At 38.8% G+C, this 25572-nt stretch overlaps 1 protein-coding gene across 5 annotated transcripts in view; it reads left to right on the top strand.

Moving 5' to 3' along the window:
• The first annotated feature begins 1554 nt into the window (after window positions 1-1554).
• LOC131237621 (uncharacterized) overlaps window positions 1555-25572 on the top strand; it is a 66639-nt gene continuing 42621 nt past the window's right edge. For 2 of the 5 annotated variants that reach the window (XR_009167334.1, XM_058235490.1), the window contains exons 1-4: window positions 1558-2051; window positions 5078-5225; window positions 7282-7436; window positions 22460-22642. Coding sequence is in view for 4 of the 5 variants with exons in the window: in XM_058235490.1 (XP_058091473.1) it covers window positions 1788-2051; window positions 5078-5225; window positions 7282-7436; window positions 22460-22642 (750 nt within the window). In the remaining variant the exon portion in view is untranslated. Of the gene's footprint in view, window positions 2052-5077; window positions 5226-7281; window positions 7437-22459; window positions 22643-25572 lie in introns of all 5 variants that reach the window. The other 3 variants (XM_058235489.1, XM_058235491.1, XM_058235492.1) reach the window with 2 other exon arrangements.

Genomic DNA, 25572 nt, shown 5'->3' with positions numbered 1-25572 from the left:
TCTTGTGGTGTGATCTACCTAAGATTTAGATCTGCCACAGAAAAGGATGAATCCAGAGGCCAAAACACATAAGGGGATTGGCTGGTATACCACACACCACCGACTTAGCTAGTGTGTGGTTGTGTCATGTGAAGCCGGCTGTACTAACGGTTTAAATGAGAACAAAGTTAGGTAGCCACACAACTATGTATTTATTATATCTACACTATTCATTCATTTGATGAGATCATTTTAGAAGATGAATCCAAAAATAAATCATATCTGAAACTTAAGTGGACCACAACACAAATAGAAGTAGGACATTGATTCTTACCCATTAAAACAATCATAGGGGCAACCATAATATTTATTTTCCATCCAATCTATTCAGAAGATCTCGCACCGGGAAAAATAAATATCATATTAATCCAAAAATCCAATGACCCCTAAAAAGGTTCCAGTGGCATAGGTTCAATACCATACTCCAATGACCCCTAAGAGTCTTTGGATTTGTCTTTTTTGGTTTCAAGGAGCTCACCAAATTACCTGGTTGCTTGATATAACACAAACCTCGTGGTAGGACCCACAGATCCTGGTGACGTCAATAAACCAGCCATGTCGGTGGCGTGTGGTACACCAGCCAATCTGCTTCCACAAAACAGACATCGTGATGGGCCATAGAGCTCTTACAGCACCACACAGCCACAGCACCGACGTAGGGGCTGTGTGCTGTGATTACCACGCCACACCGAATCTGGTTCCTCTGCAACGTGTGATGAGTGGTACCGAGGCGGATTACTTGAAATTGCCCAGGAATATATTCAATTCAAGATATGTTGTCCAAGTTATGATTTCCAACTTGGATAAATCAGGATACCAAAATTAAGATTATTTATTATCTGACCGTCGGATTGGTTGGCATTTAAGGGACAGCTAATAATGAAAATAACGGTTTGGTTTCAGGGAGCGGATTAGGTGCTGCGTAGCGACGGTGCGACCCTTACAGTGGGGCCATATCGATGTATGTATTTTTACATCTACTCCATCCATATATTTTTCCATATTAGTTTAGGGTATTTCCCCAAAAATGAAGCAGATATAAATCTCAGGTGGACCATTCCATAGGAAACCAGTGTTTATTGATCATCAGAACCTTCTTGTGGACCACAAAAGTTTTGGATTAAGTTGATATTTGTTTTCTCCCTTCATCCAGATTTTTTTGACCTTATCAACAGTTGGGATTGGAAATAAAACTTATGAAAACATTAATATATTCCATAGGAAGTTTCTAATTGTGGAGCATTCATCCACTACTGTTTCTTCTAGGACGGTCCACCAGGAATTTATATTTGTTTCATGTTTGGACTCATGACCTAAAAGACTCTGGAAAAACGATTGGACCGCATGGATGTACAATAAATACATCAAATTGGGCCCCACGGTAAGGGATGTACCGTCCTCTGTGAGGTCTAGGCTGCACCTAATCACTCCCTCGGTATCTACATAAATGGTCCACTAATCAGAGCTTATATTTATCCAACCAATCTTATTTTGGGACTGTGACTGAGTGGCGGTGGGTTCCACAATTCAATCGGTTTAATTTGAGTTAATATATGCCACGTTGCAATTTCCAAGTACCGCGTATCAAGTATCTTAAGCAGCCGAGTATCAAATTACTCCCTCCGGCCTCTTCTTCATAGTCTGTACTCTTTCAACTGTCCACCCGCCTTACTCATTTCCAAAGCTTCTTTAATTTCAGCTCTCTCTCTCTCTCTCTCTCTCTCTCTCTCTCTCTCTCTCCAATTTCGATGGCCGTCTACAGACTCGCAGTCATCATCCAAAGCTCCTCCGATAATGACGAAAATACCCTTCTCGTTCGTCAGACTCCTCCACCCAAACTTCCAGAAGAAGAATACTCGAATTACGTCGATTCCGATCTCTGGGACTTGCCATCTGCTCCGTTGAATCCTCTTCCTCATGGATCTCGATCTTCTCTGGCCATCGACTGTGCGGATGCTTGCACCGATCGGCTCAATCTCGGCGCCTTCGACGTTGACTCCGCTCTCGATCAGGTAATGGCGTCAGGGGTGCTCTTGATTTTTTCCGGAAATGAGTGAATTATTACCATGGTCTGCTGGAGCATGGAATATCATGCAACGCACTCACCAATTATACACGTGGAATTTTCCTGCTCCCATCTGAACCGTCCTAATGAAGGGCCCACTATAGATTGTCTCTTAGATGTGATTTTTGGCTGAGTATTATCCACAGTGGGGCAGATGATTTGGAAGAAATACGCATTCCACATGTATGGTGAGAATGCGCGTGCATATGATGTGCCATACTCTGGCAGAGTACGTATAGTTCGTCTTTGAAAGCTATTCCTTGGATTTTTCAACAACTACTACAATAAAGGTTGAAGATTGCTGTTCTAGCTATCCAATCTAGAGGCCGGATCCACTAGAAAGCTTTGTAGGTTAAGCTTAACCTACAACGCGATGTATGGGGCCCACCGTGATGTGTGCATGATATCCAATCCATCTGTCATGTGCATCCCCTCATGTTCTCCTTGGAAATCAGGCCAATCCAAAACTCAGGTGGGGCCACGCCATGTAAAATCATGCCTGAAACCTCTAAAATCACGTGGTGTGGCCCACGTAAGTTTAGGAGTGGGCTGATTTTTGGGTGTTTATTCATCCTGGTGGGGCACATCTTCTGAATGGATTGGATGGCATTCAAACATGGTGGACTCCACACATAATCTGGAAGGTCTTTAATAGTGGGCCCTTTCCCAACTGTTGCCTTTGGTGTGGTCCACCCGAGTTCTGTATTGGTTTGATTTGTGGGTGCCAAGGAGAACCTGAGGGGGCGCACGTGATGGACAGATAGAATGCTATGAACAAAGCATGGTGGCCCCCACATATCCCGTTGTAGGTTAAGCTTAACCTCCAAAGCTTTTGTGGTGGATCCAACCTCTTCAGTCAAAAACATCAACAGCATACATGTTGGCACTCGTTGATCAGGACCTTTGATTTCTTGGGCCATCATTTCGGTGGTATATAATTAAAAAAATAAGCAATTGGAATATTGGTGGCCACCTGATCAGCCACAGGAAAATGGATGGCTAACATAACAGTGACGAAAAAAAATGATCAAGAGTCCACATCCAACCGTCAAAATTTATCTGTTAGATTGTCTGACAGTTGCAATTTTTATGTTATGGCCCATCTGCATGGCAGCACACCAGATCCACTGTTTCGATCACTGTCCTTATTTGCATGTGTATGTAAGGTACCTGTTCCACAGAGAATGCTTTTAGTACCTTACATTGTGGTTTGATGGAGTGGTACTTCACTAATGTGGTGGAATATACTATAGAGCTATCAAATTTGTAGTAAATATAAACAAATGAAATGAAGAAATCTAAACACAAACCAGAAAATCTGGAAAAAAGTCCATTGAAACTGAAATTTTCTTCTAAATTTAGTACTGAACCAATTAAACAAGAATATATAATTCTGATGCCAAACCAAACGTCTGCAAATTAATCAGGGTATCTCATTGCCGTGAGGTTTTCTTGGAAATTTAGTATGAATTGAGTGAGAAAACTTGAAAATCTAATAGAGAAATCTTCCTCGCCTGTTTGGATCGTGGGAAAACAAAAGAATAGGAAATGGTTATAATTGCCCAATGATTAATTTTCTCCCACTCCTTCATGAAGGACTCCGTAAACAAGGGGTTGCTTGCTTAAGCCCAAGAAACAAAATTCTCCCATGCAATGGTTACAAAATTGTATCCAAAAATAGATTCCTATGGATTCCAATGGTACCAGTCTTTGATTTGGATTCCAAAAATCTTTTGCAATATCCAATTAGCTGGAAATGTCTTATCATAGGAGAAGTCATCTTTTTTTTTCTTTTCTTGCTTTCTTTCCCCACAACCGAAACAATATTGAAAATGATCAGGGAGATGCTTTTGATAATATCATCAATCTACTAAGGTTACTTGAGACCTGAATTTTGTTTTGATGTTTGGCTGTCATATTAAGGGCCTGTTTGGATGTACCGGAAATGCATAGAGGACTGCCTGTCCACTGCAAAAAATGAGAAATGAATGATAATGGCTCCCAGTTGTTACTGTTTCACTCTGATCTTGGGCTGTTTTTTTGCGGGCAGGAGTGTTAGCATTTCCTGCACCTGTTTCCCCAGGCATGGATGTGTGCAAGTTCTAATGCACCATCCGCATTCTGGAGGACATCCAAACAACTTCTTTAGCCTTCTGGTACAGTATTTATGATTTGGTTGATTTAGGAACTGGTTTAATTGTCTTAATGCACCATCCACATTCTGGAGGACATCCAAACAACTCCCTTAGACCTCTAGTACATTATTTATTTGGTTGACTTTAGAATTGGTTTAATTGTCACGCCTTCACCTTGGTGTTCTTTTGAGCCTGTCAGAATCCCATCCCTTGAATATTGGAATTTTACATTTTTTACTAAGGCCACAATCTCTATCATTACTTATAGATCAGAAATGGCTTTTGTTATTGATCAAGGTGTGGTGTAACGGTAATGGTGGCCGTAAGGGCCATAACAGTTATTATGGTCTCTCCTGTTTTTTTTTTTTTTTGAAAAAAAACTGAGAAAAAAATCTGTATTGGCCTCATAATGGACCGTTACGGCTGTTGCAGGGGTCGTAACGAGGTTGATATGGGTTATTTTTTCCATAATGGCCATTATGGCCCCGTAATGCATAATGGTTGGCACCGTTACTGTTACATAATGGCTGTTACGGCCGTTACAACACACCATGTTATGGATACGGCAATCTACTTAAAAAGGATTTGGAGCTTCCTCTACACAAAACCTTTTGAGAACAGTCATTTAATTATGTTGGTTATAGAAAATGTCTGGTCATATTGTTAGTTTGAATGTTTCTGCAATTTTGTTTTCATGTTTTCATTAGTCCACTACCTTTTCTTTTGCATTTACTACAAAAGATAATATGTTTGGTTCATTTGGTATAATGAAAATTCTAATCTGCTTCGTAAAGTTCCCTTGTTAAGTCATAACATATTTATGCCGATGGATTGGTAGGTTCTTTCACAAGTGGGTGTGGGAAGATCAATAGAAGAACATTGGGTGTTCTGGAAGTATATAGAAGAACCTGAATTTGGCCCAGAACCTCTTGTTCACACAGTTTTCATATGTGGGAAGTTGAAACTCGGAGATATAAATATACAAGGTTTGCATAAGGAGGCATGATTTTATTTACTTCGGTAGTAATTATCTCTTTGGTTCTTGCTGTTCTGATCTTTATTTTTTTTGCATAATATTTTGATCTGGACTAGTATATCAACAAATCCAACCTCAATTGATCCTACAAATATTCTTTTTTATTTGGGCTAGGATTACTCGTGTAATGATTTATAGCTTGGTATATTGTTCCCAATGAGAATCCACTCTAATGTTGGAACAGGAAAGAGGCAGAAGCGAGGACTCTTACTTGAAGACTTCTACTTGGACTAGAATTGTTTTAAAGATCTCATTGTAGTGTTTCTTTCCACGAAGATGAACATCAGGGGTTGTTTGGCACCATGGATTCCATGTGAATTGGAATCCAGATTACAATTATCATGGAATCCATGTGAATTGGAATCTGCAGTTGTGTTTGGCATGCAGATGGATTCCATGTGAATCCAAATTTGCATTTGGCGCCTTCTCTACATGCATGATACACATTCTACCAATTTACACATGTGGTCCACTGTGATGTTTAAGTGAAATCCACCTCGATCCTTAGGTGCATCACTCTGTTTTAGTTGTAGGGCTAAAAAATAAGCCTGGTCCATGATTCAGTTGGACCATATGATTGGAAACAATATACATGGCATCCCTCTCCCAACTGTTTCCCTTCATATTGCCCACTTGAATAACAGACCTTACTAATTTTTGGGCCCTATGGCTAAAATGGGGTGACGCACCAAGTGATCGGGTTGGATTTCACTTAAACATCACGGTGGGGCTAACTAATAAAGTCAAATTTATGCCATTTTCATGTAGAAATCCTCTATGTGCACCCATCCACACCTGAAAAATTCTCAAACATGGCTCATTGTGATGTTTACGTAAAATCCACCGCGATCACTAGGTGTGTTACTTTATTTTAGTGGTAAGGCCCAAAAATCCGCTTGACTCATGATTCAAGTGGGCCATACAAAGGGAAACAACAAAGCTGACCCTCCAAATTGTTTCCTTTCATGTGGCCCATGTGAATCAATGATGGGCCTGATTTTTGTCCTGAGGCCTATGCATCTAATGGTTAGAGTGGATTTCATATAATTGTCACGGTGGGCCCTGAAAAAATCAAGGATGGGCATCCCTCTCCCACTTGTTTCCCTTCGTGTGGCCCACCTAAATTCGGACAAGGCTGATTGTTGGGCCCTACGGCTAAAACGGGGTGACACACCAAGTGATCAGAGTGGATTTCACTTAAAGATCATGATGGAGCCCACCAATTGTCAAAGTGAAGCCCACTTTGTAATTCATGTTGATATAATCCATGGTAATCCACAGTAATGGGAATCGAAATCATGCCTCTAGCCGGGGAAAGCAAAACGCTTGAAGCGGTGGTAATGGGAATCCATTTACGACCGCCGCACATCTACTAAACGCACTTGCTTTTTTGCTTTTACCACCTATCATCACTGATTACTATAGTTTCCATGGTGCCAAACGGCGCCTCACTCATTTGCAATTTTAGCTGTCTATATTACATAAAAGAGGAATGCTAATGTCAAATGCAGTTGTCAATGTATTTTCATGGTACATGGCTAACATTCATGGCATCTTGACCACACATATGGTGAGGCCCACTGTGGATGTATTATGGTTGGGCCGTAGTCCAATCAGGCAAACCTGACCATCTGATGGGAGGGGCTTTGAGTGGAATGAGATGGCTAAAAGGATACCAACAGTTCACACCCTACATTCCAGCTATTAGGATATCTGGACTGGTGTTATTTTTGGACTATGGCCCATCCATGTTGAGGCCCACTGGATGCATTCTGTATGCTGTGCAATGTTTCCCATGGAGGTGTGTGTGTGACAATGGCATGTGATATTAGCGTTCCTCTACAGAAAATCACTATCTACAATTCAACATGATTGGTTTTGATGATTAGCATATCCAATTTCAATTCACTTCTCATGCTATTCTTACTCTCCCAAGTTCTGAGCTTAGCATACCATTACATCTTTTGAAAGACGAATGCAGCTAATATTGGTGGCTATGCATACAGGGCTATCTAAATGGATGTCTATCCAGCATGGCCCAGAGTTTCTTTTGGAAGTCAAGCCAGGAGAAGATCGCATAGGACCTCTTATAGCTGCTGGGCTTTTAATTGATTCGGCTGATCATAGAAAGTGGAAAGTACCCCAAACCTTGCATTGCCAGGTTTGTTCTCTTTCTACTGAAGTTTGGTTTCTAGATATAGTATAACATAATACTCAAGAACTGTATGTGATAGGAGATGCTATACGATGAGAGGGCATTGGGAACGTGTTTGGATGCAATATTGAATTGAATTGCAATTTATGCCTAATAAAGTGGAAATATCCAATTCGTGATTCTCTTAGCATTCATATTGAAGGTCTAGGCTTCAAATTGTTATTAGGTTACTGTTAATGGATGTGGAGATGTGGGCTGTACCACTGTACGACCCACATAGATTTAGTTTTTTTTTTTTTTTTGAAGAGAGGAAAGGTGAGCTAGGGTTGGATGCCTACCCTCTCCCCTTTATATTAATAATAAGAAGTCAATATAACAAAAATGCCCTTAATAACAAAAGAAAAAATACCCAACATGTCCCAAAGCAAACTAAAGAACTGATTATAAGAAAAATAACTAAAAACAAAGTTTAGCTGGGTAGTACAGTGGTATGGCCAGTAGATGAAGGTTGTAGAAGAATGGGATGATTGGAAGAAAAGGTGAGAGAGACGAGAAAGGGAGTAAAAAGGTTAGGGTTTTTGTGTTGTATTTTCTCTCTATAGCACTCCTCTTAACACATATTGATATAAAGATATGGTACACAACAGTGTATACAAACTATGCCTAAACACACAAAAAGGAATACAATACACCTTCAATACTCCCCCTTAAATTGGAGCATAGATGGCAATCATGCTTAACTTGTCCACTAGACAACATAAGACGTCCTGACCAAGAGATTTATTGAACATCTCAGCCAGTTGTTCACTTGAACGAATAAATGAATTGGAAATTTCCTTAGCAAACCACCTTTTCATGAATGAAGTGACAATCCATTTAATATGTTTTATGCGCTTATGAAATACACGATTGTTGGCTATATGAATAGTGACTTGATTATCATAGTGTAGAGGAATAAGATCAAGAGAGGAGTACCCAAGTTCTCATAACAATGTCCGGAGCTACATAAGTTCACACGTTGCATGCGCCATTGCCCTATATTAAGCTTCTGCAAAGGATCGAGTAACTACTGACTGCTTCTTAGTCTTCTAGGTGACCAAATTCCTATCGACAAAAGTGCGATAACTAGATGTAGACCTCCGATCATAAAGGCTACTGGCACAATCAGCATCAGAGTAACCGGAGATATGAAGATGATCATGTCGCTGAAATCATAGGCCTTTACAAGGAGCCATTTTGATGTAACGAAGGATCTGATATATGGTGGTGAGATGTGTTGTACGAAGAGCATGCATAAATTAGCTCACCACCCCTACTGCATATGATAGATCAAGTCGGGTAATAGTTAGGCAAATGAGATGACCTAAAGAACGATATATGCCCGGATCTGATAGGGGGCTGCCATCATTAATATCAAGCTTCTGGGCGACATCCATAGGGGTGGCAACTAGATGACACCCAAGCATTCCACTCTCAGATAAGAGGTCGAGAACATATTTCCATTGTGATAGGACAATGCTAGATTTAGATCTAGTCATCTCAATACCAAGAAAATAGCGAAGAGTACCTAAATCCTTTATTGCAAAGCGCTCTTGAAGGAAGGATTTGAGGTTAGTAATGCCTGCAACATCATCACCAGCCAAGATGATGTCATCAATGTAGACTAGCAAAACTATAATCCCAAAAGTACGCCAACAAATGAAGAGAGAGAGAGATCTGAATGACTACGAGCAAATCCGAAGTCTAACAATAAATGGCTAAACTTGTCAAACCAGGCTTGAAGAGACTGCTTAAGGCCATAAATAGACTTCTTAAGGTGGCATACCTGATGTGATCCATTGGTTAAAGAAAAACCTGGTGGTGGATCCATATAGACTTCCTCAACAAGGTCATCATGTAGAAAGGCATTCTTCACGTTCAACTAGAATAACGACCAAGACAGATTTGCAACCAAAGAGATGATCATGCGGATTGAGTTGAGCTTTGCTACGAGTGAGAAAGTCTCAAAGTAGTCCACACCATATGTTTGAGTGTAGCCTTTGGTTACTAATCGAACCTTGTATCTGTCAATCAATCCATCTGGGAGGTAGTTAATAGAATAAACCCAACGGCACCACACGACTTGTTTATCCTTAGGCAAGGAAACTAGTTCTTAGGTATCATTTTGTCGTGTGCATGCATTTCTTCTATCATAGCTTGCTTCCAGTCAGAGCTACTGATGGCCTCCCTGAGAGTCCTAGGAATAGAGGAAGAGACCAAAGTAGTGAAGATCCTGAAGGTAGGAGACAAACACCAAAAAGAGACATAATGATCGATAGGATGACGAGTACATGCATGAGTAGATTTATGTAAAGCAATAGGGAGATCATCAGAAGATGGAAGAATCGTACCTACATCTCCATGAGAAGTAGATGGTATAATGGGAGTGTGAGTAGTGGGGGATTTTTTCTGTAATTGGTACATACAAAATGGTTTGAGAGGTTCAGGAGGATGGGAATCTTCATCAAGAGAGGGAATTAGAAGAGGATTGGGGTGATTTAACAAAGACTTCCCCTGACTTGCAAGAGGATCATGTAGCGAATTCTCTTCAGGTGAGAAGTAGGGAATGTCCTCAAAGAAAGTGACATCCACCAACAAATTTCTTTGGAGTTAGGAGATTATATCATTTATAACCCTTTTGAGATTGAGAATATCCCAAAACTACACATGTTTCGGATTGAGGACTTAACTTTTCATTACTGCCATCAGTTTGTGATCAAAACAGATGCATCCAAAAACTCCGGGGGATAATGGAAATGCGTTGTCACAAGGATGAAGGATTTTCAAAAAAAATTTATTTTGTAGAAATCGAGATGGAAGTTTATTAATAAGAAAGGCAACAGTAAGTAAAGCATCATCTTAAAAACGTTTCAGAACATTTATACTGAGGAGAGCATGAATAACCATGAGAAGATGGTGATTCTTTCTTTCAGCAACCATTTTGTTGGGGAGTCCTTGGGAAAGAAGTCTAAGATAGTATACCATGATCCTGCAAAAAACTCAAGAAGGATTTCGATATATATTTGCTCTCATTGTCAGAGTGAAGAACTTTAATGGAATGTAGGAATTGGTTGGCAACTTCATTATAAAAGGCCTCGAATATATCAAACACTTCATGTTTAAATTTCATAGATTGATCCATGTCATTCGGGAATGGTCATTAATGAAAGACAAAATATTTGTAACCAAAGGTAGAATCAATAGGTGTCGGACCCCACACATCAGAATGAACTAGTTCAAAAGGTCTGGGCTTCTGTCCAGTTGAGTTGGGAGGAAACACAATTCTATGATGCTTAGAAAATTCATAATTATTACAACATAATGGCTTAAGAACATTAATGGAAGGAAATATAAGTTTTAATCTTGATAAGGATGGATGTCCTAAACAACAATGCCATCTAGATACAAAGTCTCTATCCAAGGACAAAAGGCTCATAGGACTCGCATGAGTATCATTGAGAAAGTGAACCCCAGTATGTTCATGGCTCACACCAATCATCTGCTTCGTCTAGAGGTCTTGTAAGACACAATGAGATGGGAACAATGTTACAGAGCAATTTAATGGTTTGGTAAGAGAGGTAACAGACAATAGGTTCAATGGAAAAGAAGTAACATGCAGAATAAAAGATGACTGCATGGAGGGAGATAGGGTAATGGAACCAGTCTTAGAGATGCAAGATTGATTACCATCTGCAACTGTAAGAAAGCTAGGCTGACTAGAAGTTTGATAAGAGTAAAAAAGGTGGAACTTACTAGTCATGTGAGATGTAGCCCCAGAATCAATGACCCAAGAGGGAGACGAAGAGGACACATGGAGGGCAGTACCTGCTCGGGCCAAGCTAGTGTTGGAAATAGAACTCACGTCTTGATTATCACCATACATCAAAGCATCATACGCCTCCCTGGATATAGTGACCGAATTACCTGAAGTAGACATGTCGTAAGATAATGCTGAAGGCATCGAACGAGTCTTCTTAGAATCAGATGACATTGTACCGGTCATACAAGTACCTGCCTATGAAGGTCGGCCAACAATATCTCAACATCGATCAATTGTATGATGAGTACCACCGCAATGGGTGCAAGAATGAGGAGAACCATCACGATCACGACCACGTTCACCAAAAGTACAGTTACCACGACCGCCTCTGTCATGAGCTCGACCCCTGCGTCGACCACCATAACTAGGAGAATGATTACTATCGGGGAGCTCCAGCTAGGAGCCATAGAATTGGAACTAGGAGAAGGGCGATCTATAGTTATATATGCGGATCTGTTGGTGTCCACAGGAATAGTAGGAGATGGGACATCAACTCTTTGAATAAGAGCATAGACCATCGAAAGTGAAGGAAGGGGCTTCATAGCTAAGATTTTACGGTATACACTTTAGTATTTTGGGTTTAATTTGGTGAGAATTGCATAATTTGAGTCTCTTCACGTTGTTGCCGAATGAGTTCATGGTCTTGAGTACAGTGAGTGGGAAGAGGATGTTACACATCTAGCTTATCCCACATACCACGTAAAGTAATGAAATACTCATTTAGGCTCTTGGCATCTTGTTGAAGCTTACATATGTCCGAGATCAACTTATACACTCTTGATATATTGCTATCTTTTGAATACATGTCGCAGATAGTATCCCATATCTTTTTAGTTGATATCAAAAACATAACAAAGTTGCTAATTGTAGCCTTCATGTTGTTTAGAAGCTAGGCCATGACTTGGTAATTTTCTTTGGTCTAGGTTTTGAAATGCTCATCTATAGAGTCAGGAGGGTCATCCAAGATATACGAAAGGCTCTCTCTTCCACCTAGAAAGAGCTTGATCGATTGGGCCCATTGTAAATGATTATTCCCATTCAACTTGATCGTGGTGATCAATAGGGTGTGACTCGGAGGGCCCCATAATAGCTCCAGAAGGGAGCTTATCCTCCATACTAGAGTAATAGATAAGGCTGATAACAACCAGATATATAAACAAAGATCAATCAAGCAATCCACAACAGGATAGCATATACACCCAACTTTCCGTGTATCGTCAACGGCTCAAACGTTCAGAAATTTGAAACCCTCATATAACGGACCTGAATCTCAACAAAGATAGAGCAAAACAAGGCCTGATGTATGTTAGGCACATGGAATCCCACAAAACAATGGAACCCCCATCATTTTCCTTCCAAAAAAGGCCCAAAACAGTGGAACCGCACATGGAAAACCCCCAAAACTTGCTAAATCTCCAATGATGGAGTAAAATTCATGTACGGATGGTCAATAACAGTGAATCCAACCAACCATGTGGAGAAATTTCTCAAAAAAATTCCTTCGATTGAGAGAAATGACAAAAAAAACTCGAAAATGGGCCGTTTCGGAAACATGCCTTGTGGGGCTCAAAACACAACTTAAATGATTCCACAAAAATCCACAAAAATCACCATAAAATCTTTTAAAATCAAGATCTATCAACCCATACCCTTCTTAGATCACAAGTCCTTATGGATAGTATAGTTGCTGACGTCAGCCATACGGATGCTAACGTCAGTAGTCTCCAATAGCTCTGATCAAACACTCAATCAAAAGGGAAGGCTTTGATACCAAGTAGATGAAGGTTGTAGGAGAATGACATGATTGGAAGAAGATGTGAGAAATAGACAAGAAAAAGGGGTGGAAAAGGCTAGGGTTTTTGTGTTGTATTTGTATGTCCTCTACCACACCCCTCTTAACATATATTGATATAAAGATATGGTACACAGTAGAGTATACAGACTACAAAAAAAAAAAAGGAATACAATACACTTTCAATATGGCGGGCCCACATCTCCACATCCGTTAACTACCTTCAAGTTGAACTTGAAAGAAACTTCATTGGTATTCAAGGGTTACTTCATCATTATGAATACCATGAAACATCACTATTTTGTACTCAACTGAATGTTCGCAATTCAGTTCACTCATACATCTAACGTAGTGTAAGAATTCAGATATTAATTGGAAGACCCAGTAAGATACTTGTGGTGCATTGCTTTTCTTTTTTTACAGTGATGTTGAGATAAATGAAGGTTGCATTTTTGCATATTATTTTCACTACTACATGCTATTAGTTATTAAAGAGCGCATTTTTGGCAGCACTATTATATTGAATGCAGTTATTAGTCTGATAAGGTTGAAATAATCAAAATTTAGTTTCCTTACTCAGCATCCACATTGATGCTTGGTTGCATCCAGTGTTCAAAGTATCGGTATCACTACAAGTTTCGCTAGCCAGGTATACATAAACAATATTGATTATCGCCGATAATATTGCTGATAACCGGAAATGTGGAGAAATATAGGCATGACGGTGGAATTTTTAGCGAAACTTCAAAAGATGTTGAAATGTACATATTTGCATATTTAGAAATTAAAAAAATGCATACATAACAAGTTTCCATTTAATGGGCCCTTAAAAGTGTGTGTTGTTGTAAGAAATTAGTCCAACCATCCTCTCCGGCCTATTTAATCATCCAAACATCCATTGATGTTGCAAAATATCAACAACACATGATATTTCACCAAGAAATCATCAACAATTGGAAATGCAACGAAAGATCATGGTCTTAATATCTTGCATGTTGCGATATAAATAATATTGAGATATTATCAATATTATCAATGACAAATTGAACACTACATACAACCACGTGACCATGAAAAAAATTGAAATAGAAAATTTTCTAATAAATTTTTTTAATGATATCAATATGTTGGCAATATTATTAAAATATCATCAATACCTAGTATGATACAAGCATTACCTAGAATTTACATAGTTGAAAATATTGTCGATGCATTGTCAATACAAGTGACACTTAGAATTTACATAATTGAAAATATTGACGATTAAATTAGCGATATTGATACGTTGGCGATACTTAGCGATATATTGCTAATGCCTGGAATTTCTGATACTACCAGCGTTATCGCTACCAGTGTTATCGGTATCATTGAGCTGGAGATAAAGATAATATTGGAGATATTTCGATAATGTCGGAGATAATTTGAACACTGGTTGCATCATCCTTAACTAGGTGCCTCACTTTATTTTGCACTTTGGTTTGGTGCTCCTGCTCCTACTACTTCCCAGCTGTTTATGCTTTGCTAACATTTTGAAATAGATGCTTCACCACTCCTGCACTGGAATCCATTGCCACTTATCTTCACACTTTGTCCAACTAGATATTGATGATCTCCAAATTTCAATCGCATTACTTTCAAATCAACTTGAAAAAAATGTACCTGGACGGGCTACTTTCTTAGCCGAACCCAATTAACTGGGATAGGGTTTAGATGATGATGATTATGATGTGTTGATCAAAGTTGCTCATTGTTGATTATGTTCTGGTATTTGTTCGATCAACCTTTCCTTCATGCAGCATGATGACAAATTTTTTTCTTGTTTCTTCTTAGCATATATTAGAAATAGTTTCTTCCGCACAATGGAATCCGGAACATGGTATTGAAAGATGAATGATCACAAAAAGTTGTGGACCTTAAGCTAACATCCACTCAAGCACTCTTGGCAACGTTTCACGTCTAGGTGATCTGGGCTGTGCATGAGTTGGACCCTGCAATGATGATTACCTGGATAAAGAATGAGGCCGTTCCACTCGTAAGGAAAGCCAAACATGTACGTCGAATCAGACGATTGCCGTGCCTGATTTCGACCCCATTGTTTTTGTACCAAGTGCCCTGCCTAATAAGTGGACTTACCCAATCTTTTCACCAGGTGATCTTCATGGAGGGACCCACCTCATGCATGGTTCAAATCTACATATATGACATATTGGCACATGTGGTGGGTTGTACGTAAACTTGTCATCCACCAGGGTGTTAGTGACCACTCCTTCACTTTAGATCCATGGTTAATATATTCTTACAAACAATCACCAATGGATAACACCACGAGAATCAACAAGATCCTTGGTTTGCAGTTGTATACTAGGTCACAAACAAATGGCATTGGTTACAGATGAGCGAATCGAACTTCATCGGCTTCAATTTACAAATCTTAATTGCTAGTCATCTGTTAAAGGAAGCAAAATGCAATTTTGTAACTGAACCATGGCCATAACCTTTAATGGGGGCTTGGTAAGGCCTATTCCTGATATGAAAATTAGAAATTACCAAGATGAGTATTATTGACACCTTCATAGGTTGGGTTTTTGACAAGCTGTTGGCTGCTTGGTGGATGTTGCTGATTCCCCATAGTAGATAAAAAACCGTACAAAGAAGTGCTGAGTCTTCATGGGTGATTAAGTTCACTTCTCAGACACTTAGGGCCCGTTTGGTAAAACTTATTTTTGGCACTTATCATTGATATGGCATGTTTTCAATGATTTTCCCGAATTCAAATCGTTTGATAAATCCAAAAAATTAATGGCTCAATTCAATTTTTCACTAAAAAAATAAGATTTTTTTTAAAGCTTCCCTCTTATGACTTAAAACTTAACGTGGAATGCGGTAAGTGATTTTGAGTTATATTTATTTTAATTTATTTTAATTTTTAATTTTTAATTTTATTTTATCATCATCATCATCATTATTATTATTATTATTATTATTATTTTGTGAATGGCAACTTTGCCCTTCCACTGGAAGCTTTTACAGGACTTCTGCGTAAGGTAGAAGCCGTGTTGATGCGTTGATGTGGCAAAGTTTTTTGGCCCCCATCATGATGTATGCATCCACACCGTTCATCCATTTTGCAAAATTATTTTAGGGCATGAGACAAAAAATGAGGCAAACTGAAAGCTCAAGTGGACCACACCATAAAAAATGTGGGGATGATGATGCCCACCGTTGAAACCTTCCTAGGGACCACCTTGATGTTTATCTGCCACCAAATTTGTTCATAAGGTCACACAAACCTGGATTAAGGGAAAACAAAAATATCAGCTTGATCCAAAACTTTTGTGGCCCTCGAGAAGTTTTCAATGTTAGGCATTCAATTCCCACTATTTTCTATGGTGTGGTCCACTTGAGCTTTAGATCTTACTCATTTTATTTTTTTTTTGCCTCATGACCTAAAATGATCTGAAAAAAATGGATGGATGGTGTTGATATAACACATACATCATGGTAGGGCTCACATAACTTTATCATGTGAACACCTTACAAGACCTAGGAGTTGGCAGGTGCAGATTTCTTGTCGAAAGGCTCTCGCAGGAAGTAGCTGCATTGGGAAGCTAGGTGGGCCACCGTGATTTTTGTGAGAAATACACTTTGTTCATCCGTTTTTCCAACTCATTTTAGGACTTCATACAAAAAATGAGGCGGATCCGAAACTCAAGTAGGCCATAAGAGGGAAAAGTGGGGAAAGAAATGTCTACTGTTGAACTATTTTGCCTACTGCTGGGTTTTGGATTTGCCTCATTTTTGGGCTCATGACCTAGAATGATTTGAAAAAATGGATAGACGGTGTAGATCTAACACATACATCAAGGTGGAGCTGGCAGAACTTTGCCATGTCAACACCGAGCACATTGCATATTGGGAGCGGATTAGGTGTGCCCTGGCCTCAACCAAGACATGGCCCTTACATTGGGCCCGCCTTGATGTTTGTATTCTACATCCGCACCATCCATACATTTTTTAAGATCATTTGAGCCCAAAAATGAAGTAGATCCAATGCTCAGGTGGACCATACCATAGGAAACAATGATGATTGACTATTAATGGGCCACAAAAGTTTTGGATCAAGCTGATATTTGTTTTTTCCCTTCATCTAGTTTTTTGACCTTATCAATAGGTTAGATGGAAAATAAACATTACAGTGGGCTCTAGGAAGTTTTTAATGGTAGGGCGTTCAATCACCATTGTTTCCAAATAGTATGGTCCACTTTAGATTTGGATCTTCTTTGTTGTGGTGCTCATGTACTAAAATGGTATGTAAAAACGGATGGACAACGTGGATATAGAATACACACATCAAGGTGGGCCCCACGGTAAAGGTTGCACTGTCTTGGGTGAGCCTGGAGCCACATCTAATCTGATCCCTTACGTACGCTGATTACTTTGTGCGGATTGGGCACTACCCGCACCACGGCCTAGCTAGAGATGGACGGTCCTGTTAGGGGATCTGTGGGGCCCACCATGATGTATATGGTTTATCCACGCCGTCCATCCATTTTTTACAGATCATTTTAGTGCATGAGCCCCAAAAGGAGGCAAATTAATGGTTCAAGGGGACCACACCACACCATAGGAAGCAGTGGGGATTGAATTCCTATAGTTGAAAACTTCCTACGGCCCATGTGATTTTTATTTTCCATCCAACCTGTTCATAAGGTCACATAGAACTGTATGAAGGGAAAACATAAATATCAGCTTGATCCAAAACTTCTGTGGCCTCGAGAAGTTTTTAACAGTGGGCATACAACTACCATTGTTTCCTATGGTGTGGTCCACTTGAGATTTGGATTTGCCTCATTTTTGGGCTCATGCCCTAAAATAAGTTGGCAAAATGGTGGGACGGGCAAGGATTTCACATAAACATCAAGGTGGACCATCTCATTTTTTTAATGGCAGAGGGAATATCATTCAACGCATAGGTTAAATAGATTCTACATGAAGGTGATCGGTGGGTCCAAAACGATGTATGTGTTTTATCCATGCCGTCCATCCATTTTGCCAGCTTAATTTAGGGCATGAGACAAAAAAAGAGGTCGATCCAAATCTTAACTGGACCACAATGCAGGAAAAGTGGTGATTAAATGCCATCAATTAGATGGTTGTGACTGTCTAAGCTAAGAATTGTTGAATGATAGTTGATAAAAATTTGATGGCTAGTACACCTATTAGATAAAATTTTATTTGTGTGGCCCATTCATTCGACGGGACAAGATTTTATTTTTTATATATATATATATATATATATATATATATATATATGTATGTATATATATATATATATAACCAAAGCATTTTTTTAGGTCATCAAACCAAAAGCGTGTTGTAGGTGGGAACCCTAGAGATGAATGGCACAATGTCTGTTAGTATGCCACATCATCATGTGTTGTGAGTCATCTCTTGACAAGGGGAGTTATATGATGCTCCACCCGAGTATACTTTGTATCTCGGGTTTTGTTCGTACAGTTGGGCCTATTGGTTTCATGATCAATAATGCTGCCAACATATGGCACACTATGGATGGATCATGCAAATAACAACAACAACAACAACAACCACTTTCAAATAAGCCTTTATATGGTTAAATAATAATTGTTATCCTTCAAATCAGATGTTCCTAACCTTCAAATCAGCCTTTATTAGTTAAACATGAGATGTTTACTTGTTCAATTCAAGGACACTAATCGAAGGGTTATGATTATTCTATTAAGAAGAATATAGTACATGGTCCATCAATTGAAATATTATATTTGAGAGATCTATAAGAATTGGGTATAGGTGTGCCAAATTTTGTGGCATGGCAGTAGTATATATTGTCTCATATTCTATAGAAGATAGAATTGAGACAATAGGGGCAAATATGACAAATTGTCAATTTTCATACATTTATGGTTTGTGCTTGCCAAACAGATTATTGTGGAAAAAGTGCTTAATTTCAGATATCAGGACTTTTTTCAGACAAATTACCAAACAGATTTATCAGTACAAAGTACTAAAATTCATCATTTTAATCTTTCAGCACTAAGATTAATTTTCAGAACTAATTTTTCAGTTTACCAAACGGTACCTTAGGCTATGAGATACAAGAAAATTTATCCACTGCTAGGGTTCTATGCAAAAACACAATAAGAAAGAATTCTTTTTACTAATCAAAATATTGTTGTTGTCGTCATCCTCATCATCATCATCATTATCATAATAATAATAAGAATCACCAACACCACCACCACCACCACCACCACCACAATCATCTCAAAGCCTTATCCCAACTAATTGGGTTCAGCTACATGAATCCTTTTCCACCATTCCACTCTGTCAAGTACCATATTCTTAGTTAAACCATAGGTCATCAAGTTTTTTCTTATCACATCCATCCTCATCCTTTTGGGCCTTCCCCTTGGCCGTTTAGAGCCTTCCAACTAGCAATGTTCTTGGTCTCCATTGCAGTCTTGCAGATACCTCACCATCTAAGTTTACTTTCCCTCATCTTATTACCTATTGGTGGCACTACTAAGTTCCTTTGAATGCATTCATTTCTAATTCTATCCTTCCTCTTCTTTCCATTTACCCATCTCGACGTCCTCATTTCATCTAAGCTCGTTCTATGAACATGTTTTTTCTTAACTGCCCAAAATTCTATTCCATAAAGCACGGCTGATCTTATAGCTGTCCTATAAAATTTGCCCTTCAATTTGATTGGTGCATGACAATCACATGAAACTCTGACTCACATCTCCAAGTCTTCCACCAGCTTGAATTCCATGAGCAACATCCTTCTCAATCTTTTTGCTTTCATGAATTTATTTACCCAATATATTGAAAATATTCAATTTGGTGTACTTGTGAGCAATTGTAACTAATTCCCTATTTCCACTCCCATTGTTACTAAAATTACATTCCATATGTTTTGCCTTAGTCCGACTAATTTTAAAACCTTTAGATTCTAAAGCATCCCTCCATAATTCTAGCTTTGAGTTTACCCCTCCCTTGTCTTGTCAATCAAAACTATGTCATCTGTAAACAACATACACCATGGGACTCTTCTTGTAAAATGCCTCCTTAACTCGTCCATAAACAATGCAAAAAGATATGGTCTCAATGCTGACCCCTGGTGTAAGCCTACAGTGATTGTGTTCCTATTTCGCTTGTCCCTATCTTTGTCCCCTCCTCCTCGTTGCCTCCACCTCCATGATTGAGGAGGAACTCATCTCTCCATTAGTGGCTCCTTTCTAAAGTAAGTTCTCCGCGCCCGCCTCCCCCCCCCCCCTTTTTTTGTGTTGTGTTGCGTTTGGGGAGGTTCATCATTGAAGGGATTCCTAGGATATTTGTTGTTAAGCCGAGCCCTTGGTGCCTCACTTAATAGCACCTCATTTCATGGTGCTTTATTAGCCGATTCTTTAGTTGTGTTCTCTGTAGTTCTGACAGTTGCAAACTTGGTGGCCAGTCCTAAAATATAACACTGAAATGTGAATTTGGTGAACATAATCTAACTGAAAAGGCTCAACTTTTGTAGCCATCCCAAGACTACCTACTATATTGCCATTGGACTCCCTAGTGCAAAATTTTAATTGTTTGGTTGTCACAGCTTCAGGTTGTTGTTAAAGCTAGTCTAAGTGCCTTTTCCTTGACCATTATCAAATCAGTAACCCCTAAGCATGGTTTCATCTTTTCTTTAATACTTGAATATCAATTACTACGCAATCTTATGACGAACTCAATAAAGGTTTATTCAAGAAAAGGTCTTAAGTCCAATTGGTTGGACACAAGGTATGGTCCACCCAGCGGATAACTTCCAACCTGTTTAGCGCATATGATATCCAACCCTTATATAATAGGTTGGCCTTACCTTGAGGATTACATAATGCAGAAATCAGCTCCATCTACTGATCAGAAGGGCCACACAATTGAAAACAATGTCTAGCCATTGATACATAGCAAAATCTTTGTTTTAAATAACTTACGCTATGTAGCATGTAGATTGCGCTATGTAGCGTAGCCTAGCCTTAAAGCTGCCTAGCTCATGAAAATAGCTTAAGTCGCATGTAGTCTATGCTACACGCTAATTTACATACGCTACACGGTAATTTACCTACGATGCACTCGCTTCAAAAAAAAAAAAAAAAATCTTTGCTGTATGCTACAGAGCCTAAGCTACATGCTACGTAGCTTACGCTACAAGTTATATTTCACTAAAAAAACTTTTTTTTTTTTTTAAATGAGAGATTCACTAAAACAAAAATCAATTAATTTTTTCAATGTTTTGTTACATTTTTCTATTATTATTATTTTTAAATAGTTAATCTTTTCAGCGATTTTAGTAAAATAATAAAAGTAACAATATTAAACTTGTTTTGTTGCTTGTTCAGTTAATCATTGCCCTATTTTCCCTATTATTTAGGTTGTATTTGGTTACACCAGTAATCATGAAATTTCATTATTAGTCAATCTAATTTGGTGCAAAATATCATGAAATTTCATGATATTTGGTGCAATCAAGCACAAAATTAAAAATCTAGAAGTAGCATGTAGCTTATACCGCACACCTATGTAGCTTATGCCACATGCTATGTAGCTTATGCTTTGCACCTTAGAGGAGCAAACGCTATTTGCCATTTAAAACACTGAGCAAAATACAAGTGTGGTCCACTCGATTAGCACATATGGCTGATTTTTGCACAAGGTGATCCTCATGATAGGGCCAACCTACTGGATGGGTTGGATGTCACACACACATGAAAGTTGGAAGTTAACTTATAGTCCAACTGATTGTACTTGAGACCTTCTCTTCATTCCAAAGTCCAACTTTGTACTATGTAAGCTTGCAGTGACTATAATTCTAGGAGATCACATATTGAATTGAAAGAATTGGAGACAGACAGTTCATGCTTTAAATGGAACAACATCGATAATATATTATTGACTCTCACAATGTTAAAGAAAGGTTGACAGCTGGTAACATTTGGGGGGGACATCTTAGAATCATAGTCCTTAGGTTCTCCTACATGCTAAAAGAAAGTTCAGGAGCTAAAAATAAAAAATTCTTTTGGCCACATCATTTACTGGTTTTAGTTGAATACTTTATGATCCCTTCAATTAAAGGTGTAAGATTGTTGGCTGATCCTTCAATACTTCAGTAGAGTCTCTTACCTTATGAAAATATTGAAGGATCTGAATCAGAATCTTATCTTATTCTAATACTTATCATGTTTTGATTGTGGTGTTTGCCCCTCAGTTCTGTAAAAGAAATTAAGAGAATTAGTGTTCCTATGTCTAGAGAAATGTTTCCTTACTGTACCGCAGTTGTAAAATTGTCTGCTTTTGCTTCAGGAGTACCCTCCAGGTGTCACATTGGTACCATTGCGGAGTAGAACACAACCCCCTTTTCGGACGACAAACTTAGTTGTGATTGCACCCAATAATGTTACTGATGGCTGTGAAGATTCAAGTTTTGCTGCTTATGGAGATGCATTACTAATGGATCCTGGATGCCGTTCTGACTGTCATACAAAGGTATGAGGTGTAAATGCTTTCTATTGAGATTGTCGCTCGATACCTTCCAATGGATGGTATTTTTCTGCTGAAACCACTCTGTGCAATTTTCACCTTTTCTTAAAGTCACAAATCATCCACGTATGTCACACATGTATGTCAATCCAGACTCAAGACTGTCCAAATCATGGTCCATTTTGGATGGGGAGTGTTCCCTAAAATCACACTGATCAGAAGATCTTATCTGATCTAAGTCTTGAATATGGAGTACTGACTGTTTCTTTTATCTGTCCATTTGATTTCCACTGCTTGGATGGTTGGATCGCCTGGAGTGTCATTTTCAGGATATCCTCCATTCACAACTGGGCTGATGATTCCATGATTTGGATGGTTTGGATTGATGTAGGTGCATGCAGTGTTTGAAATATCAGTATCATGTTACGTATCGCACCCTTGGGATACAGATACGTATCGGTAATCGCATGGGATATATCGGTTGTATCACGTAATGTTTCGTTCTTGTTGGAAACATGGGGAAACATTGGGAATTTGGTTGAATTTTCCAATGAAACTTCAGTGATTGTTAAAAAGATATCAATACACACTTATAAATCAAAACCAATACACACTTATAAATCAAAACGTTACAAAAAACAATGCACCTATTCTATGCACTATCTAATTGAATTGATGCAAGTATATTCAAAGCCTATTCATATAATTTATAAATTTAGAAGACGCGTAGAAACACAAGAAATACATTCAAAAGCAAAAGAAGAATCACTAGATCAGGTTACATACATGTTTGATTTTATGTTTGGACACAAAGATTGCAACCGATTTGCGAGAAATTGGAAAATTTTGATTTTTGTCAATTTTCTGTAACTCTACCCATCTGCTCCAAATCTTGAAGTCGAAGCTCTCAATCCATATTTTTAAAACATGAAAAATAATGGATTTGTAACAATTTGACAATGATTTAACATGATTTACAGAAAAAAGGATCGAAAATGCTCACTGGATCGAATATATGAGATAAATCCCACTACTTGTGCGTTTCGTATCACACAAGTGGGATACAAGATATATCGGCTGATATTGTCGATAATTCAAACATTGGGTGCATGTCATTTGTCTGGTGGATGAATCGCCACAGACTAATTAATGGTGGAAAACGCACATAACAGTCTAGCCCACCCATTTTTAGAAAAGTGAACATGTTAACCAAAGATTGTAAGTCAAATATGCAAGTGTTGCAAGTAGAGTGGAACCTCAGATCTCATTGCCAAAGGATTTAACTAAGCCCATGTTTGGATGCATGTATTCCAAGGTGTTCATAAATAGTGTCTATTGATTAATAAGATTTGATGTTTGTTCCATTATTAACTCCATTTCAAGGATATGTGCCCAAACCTGCGTTGTTGAAGCGCTCTCATTGATCTGAAAACAAATACATTTTGGGCTTTGGTTTGGCACAGGCCCTTGATTACATTCCCTAGGGAAAAACCTTTGATTAAAAGGTAAAAACCAATAAGAACTAGTCTGTTACATGGTATAGAGTAGGTCCTTCATCTTTAGAGTGTTCAGATCATCAATTAGGTAGAGACATTAGTGATAGCCTTCGATGTTTAGGCGTCTCGTATAGCCAGCAGGGATCGGGATATTAGCAAATAGTGAATATCATGTATCTTCAGAGGCATCGGTTTTATAAAGCCATGTAGCCTTGTGGCGCACACAAACATGATCATTCCAGCATTGCCTGGGGACGCGTATGCTAGAGATGATGAAGAAAATTCATCAAACATCACGTTAGCGTGTAACATATCAACTAGATTTCTCTAAGTTTGTGTATACTAAATTTGTATTAGAAATAATGAACATTATAGATAAACCAAAACATTAAAAAGTAAAACAATCATCATTGAATGTGCCTCGATTGCTGCTTAGCCCAAATTAGTGCTTCATGGTTAAAGGCTTGGGGTATCCCTGTGGATGTATCCTCGGGAACACTTACAAAATCCCAACTATACGTTCATTGAGATTGGTACCGGATTGGGTACATGAGGTGCACATTGTGGGTATCACTTTGATATGGCACATCCCACCGATTACCATGATTATGAGATGTTGAGCATCAATATTCCTATGTGTATGACTTGACATGTGTACAAAGGCTCACAAACTCGGATGAGGGCACTCGTCATGCACATAGTTGCGTGCCCTGACATGGAAAAGGACTATAGATGTTCGAATGTCTTACTCCATGCGTTTGATTATAGTTGGATGCTTTAGATTCTTGTGGATGGATGATAGAATTACATGATATGAGACAAATGATTATAATTGATCCAAGTTGTGTGGAGGCGTCGACACTACATCTTGATCCTTCACATAACTTGATTTGGTTATGCTAGACTACTCCGTGCTATGGGAGCCATTGTGTTTTGGTGGCATGACTTGACAGGCTTGGTGTTTGTTTGCTTAAAGTGAACCCCCTGGCACAAGACGCAAGGAACGTCCATTTGCGTTAGCTTATGGCATTGATTTGGTCATGCAATAAGAATATCAAAGTTAAGTGTGATATTTGAGATCATTGCTTTTGAGAAGCTCGTGGAGAAGAACTTCATAAATTGGTCCCAAAAGCTAATGCTAATGATCACCTTACAGAGAGTGCTACATGTCATTCGTCAGCCACCCTCTCTTCTAGTGGAGATGATGAGCAAACCTTGGCTGTCCTTTTAAACTACACCAAGTAGGAGAGGGCAATGAGGTGGCCGAAGTGTACATTTTGGCCTTTGTCTCTGATGTTCTCTGCAATCAATTGCGGAATATGATCTGTTTGGTTTTTTTTTTTTTTTTTTTGGGTTAGCTGGTTAGTACATTGCGGAATATGATCAATGTGAGGAACATTTACCTTTTCCTGAAGGGTATATTTGATTATCAGGTTGCTG

This window comes from Magnolia sinica, chromosome 2, assembly GCF_029962835.1.
Source record: "Magnolia sinica isolate HGM2019 chromosome 2, MsV1, whole genome shotgun sequence".
Classification (NCBI taxonomy): Eukaryota; Viridiplantae; Streptophyta; class Magnoliopsida; order Magnoliales; family Magnoliaceae; genus Magnolia; species Magnolia sinica.
The sequence above is the reverse complement of the archived record's forward strand: the minus strand, read 5'-3'. Positions and strand labels throughout refer to the sequence as shown.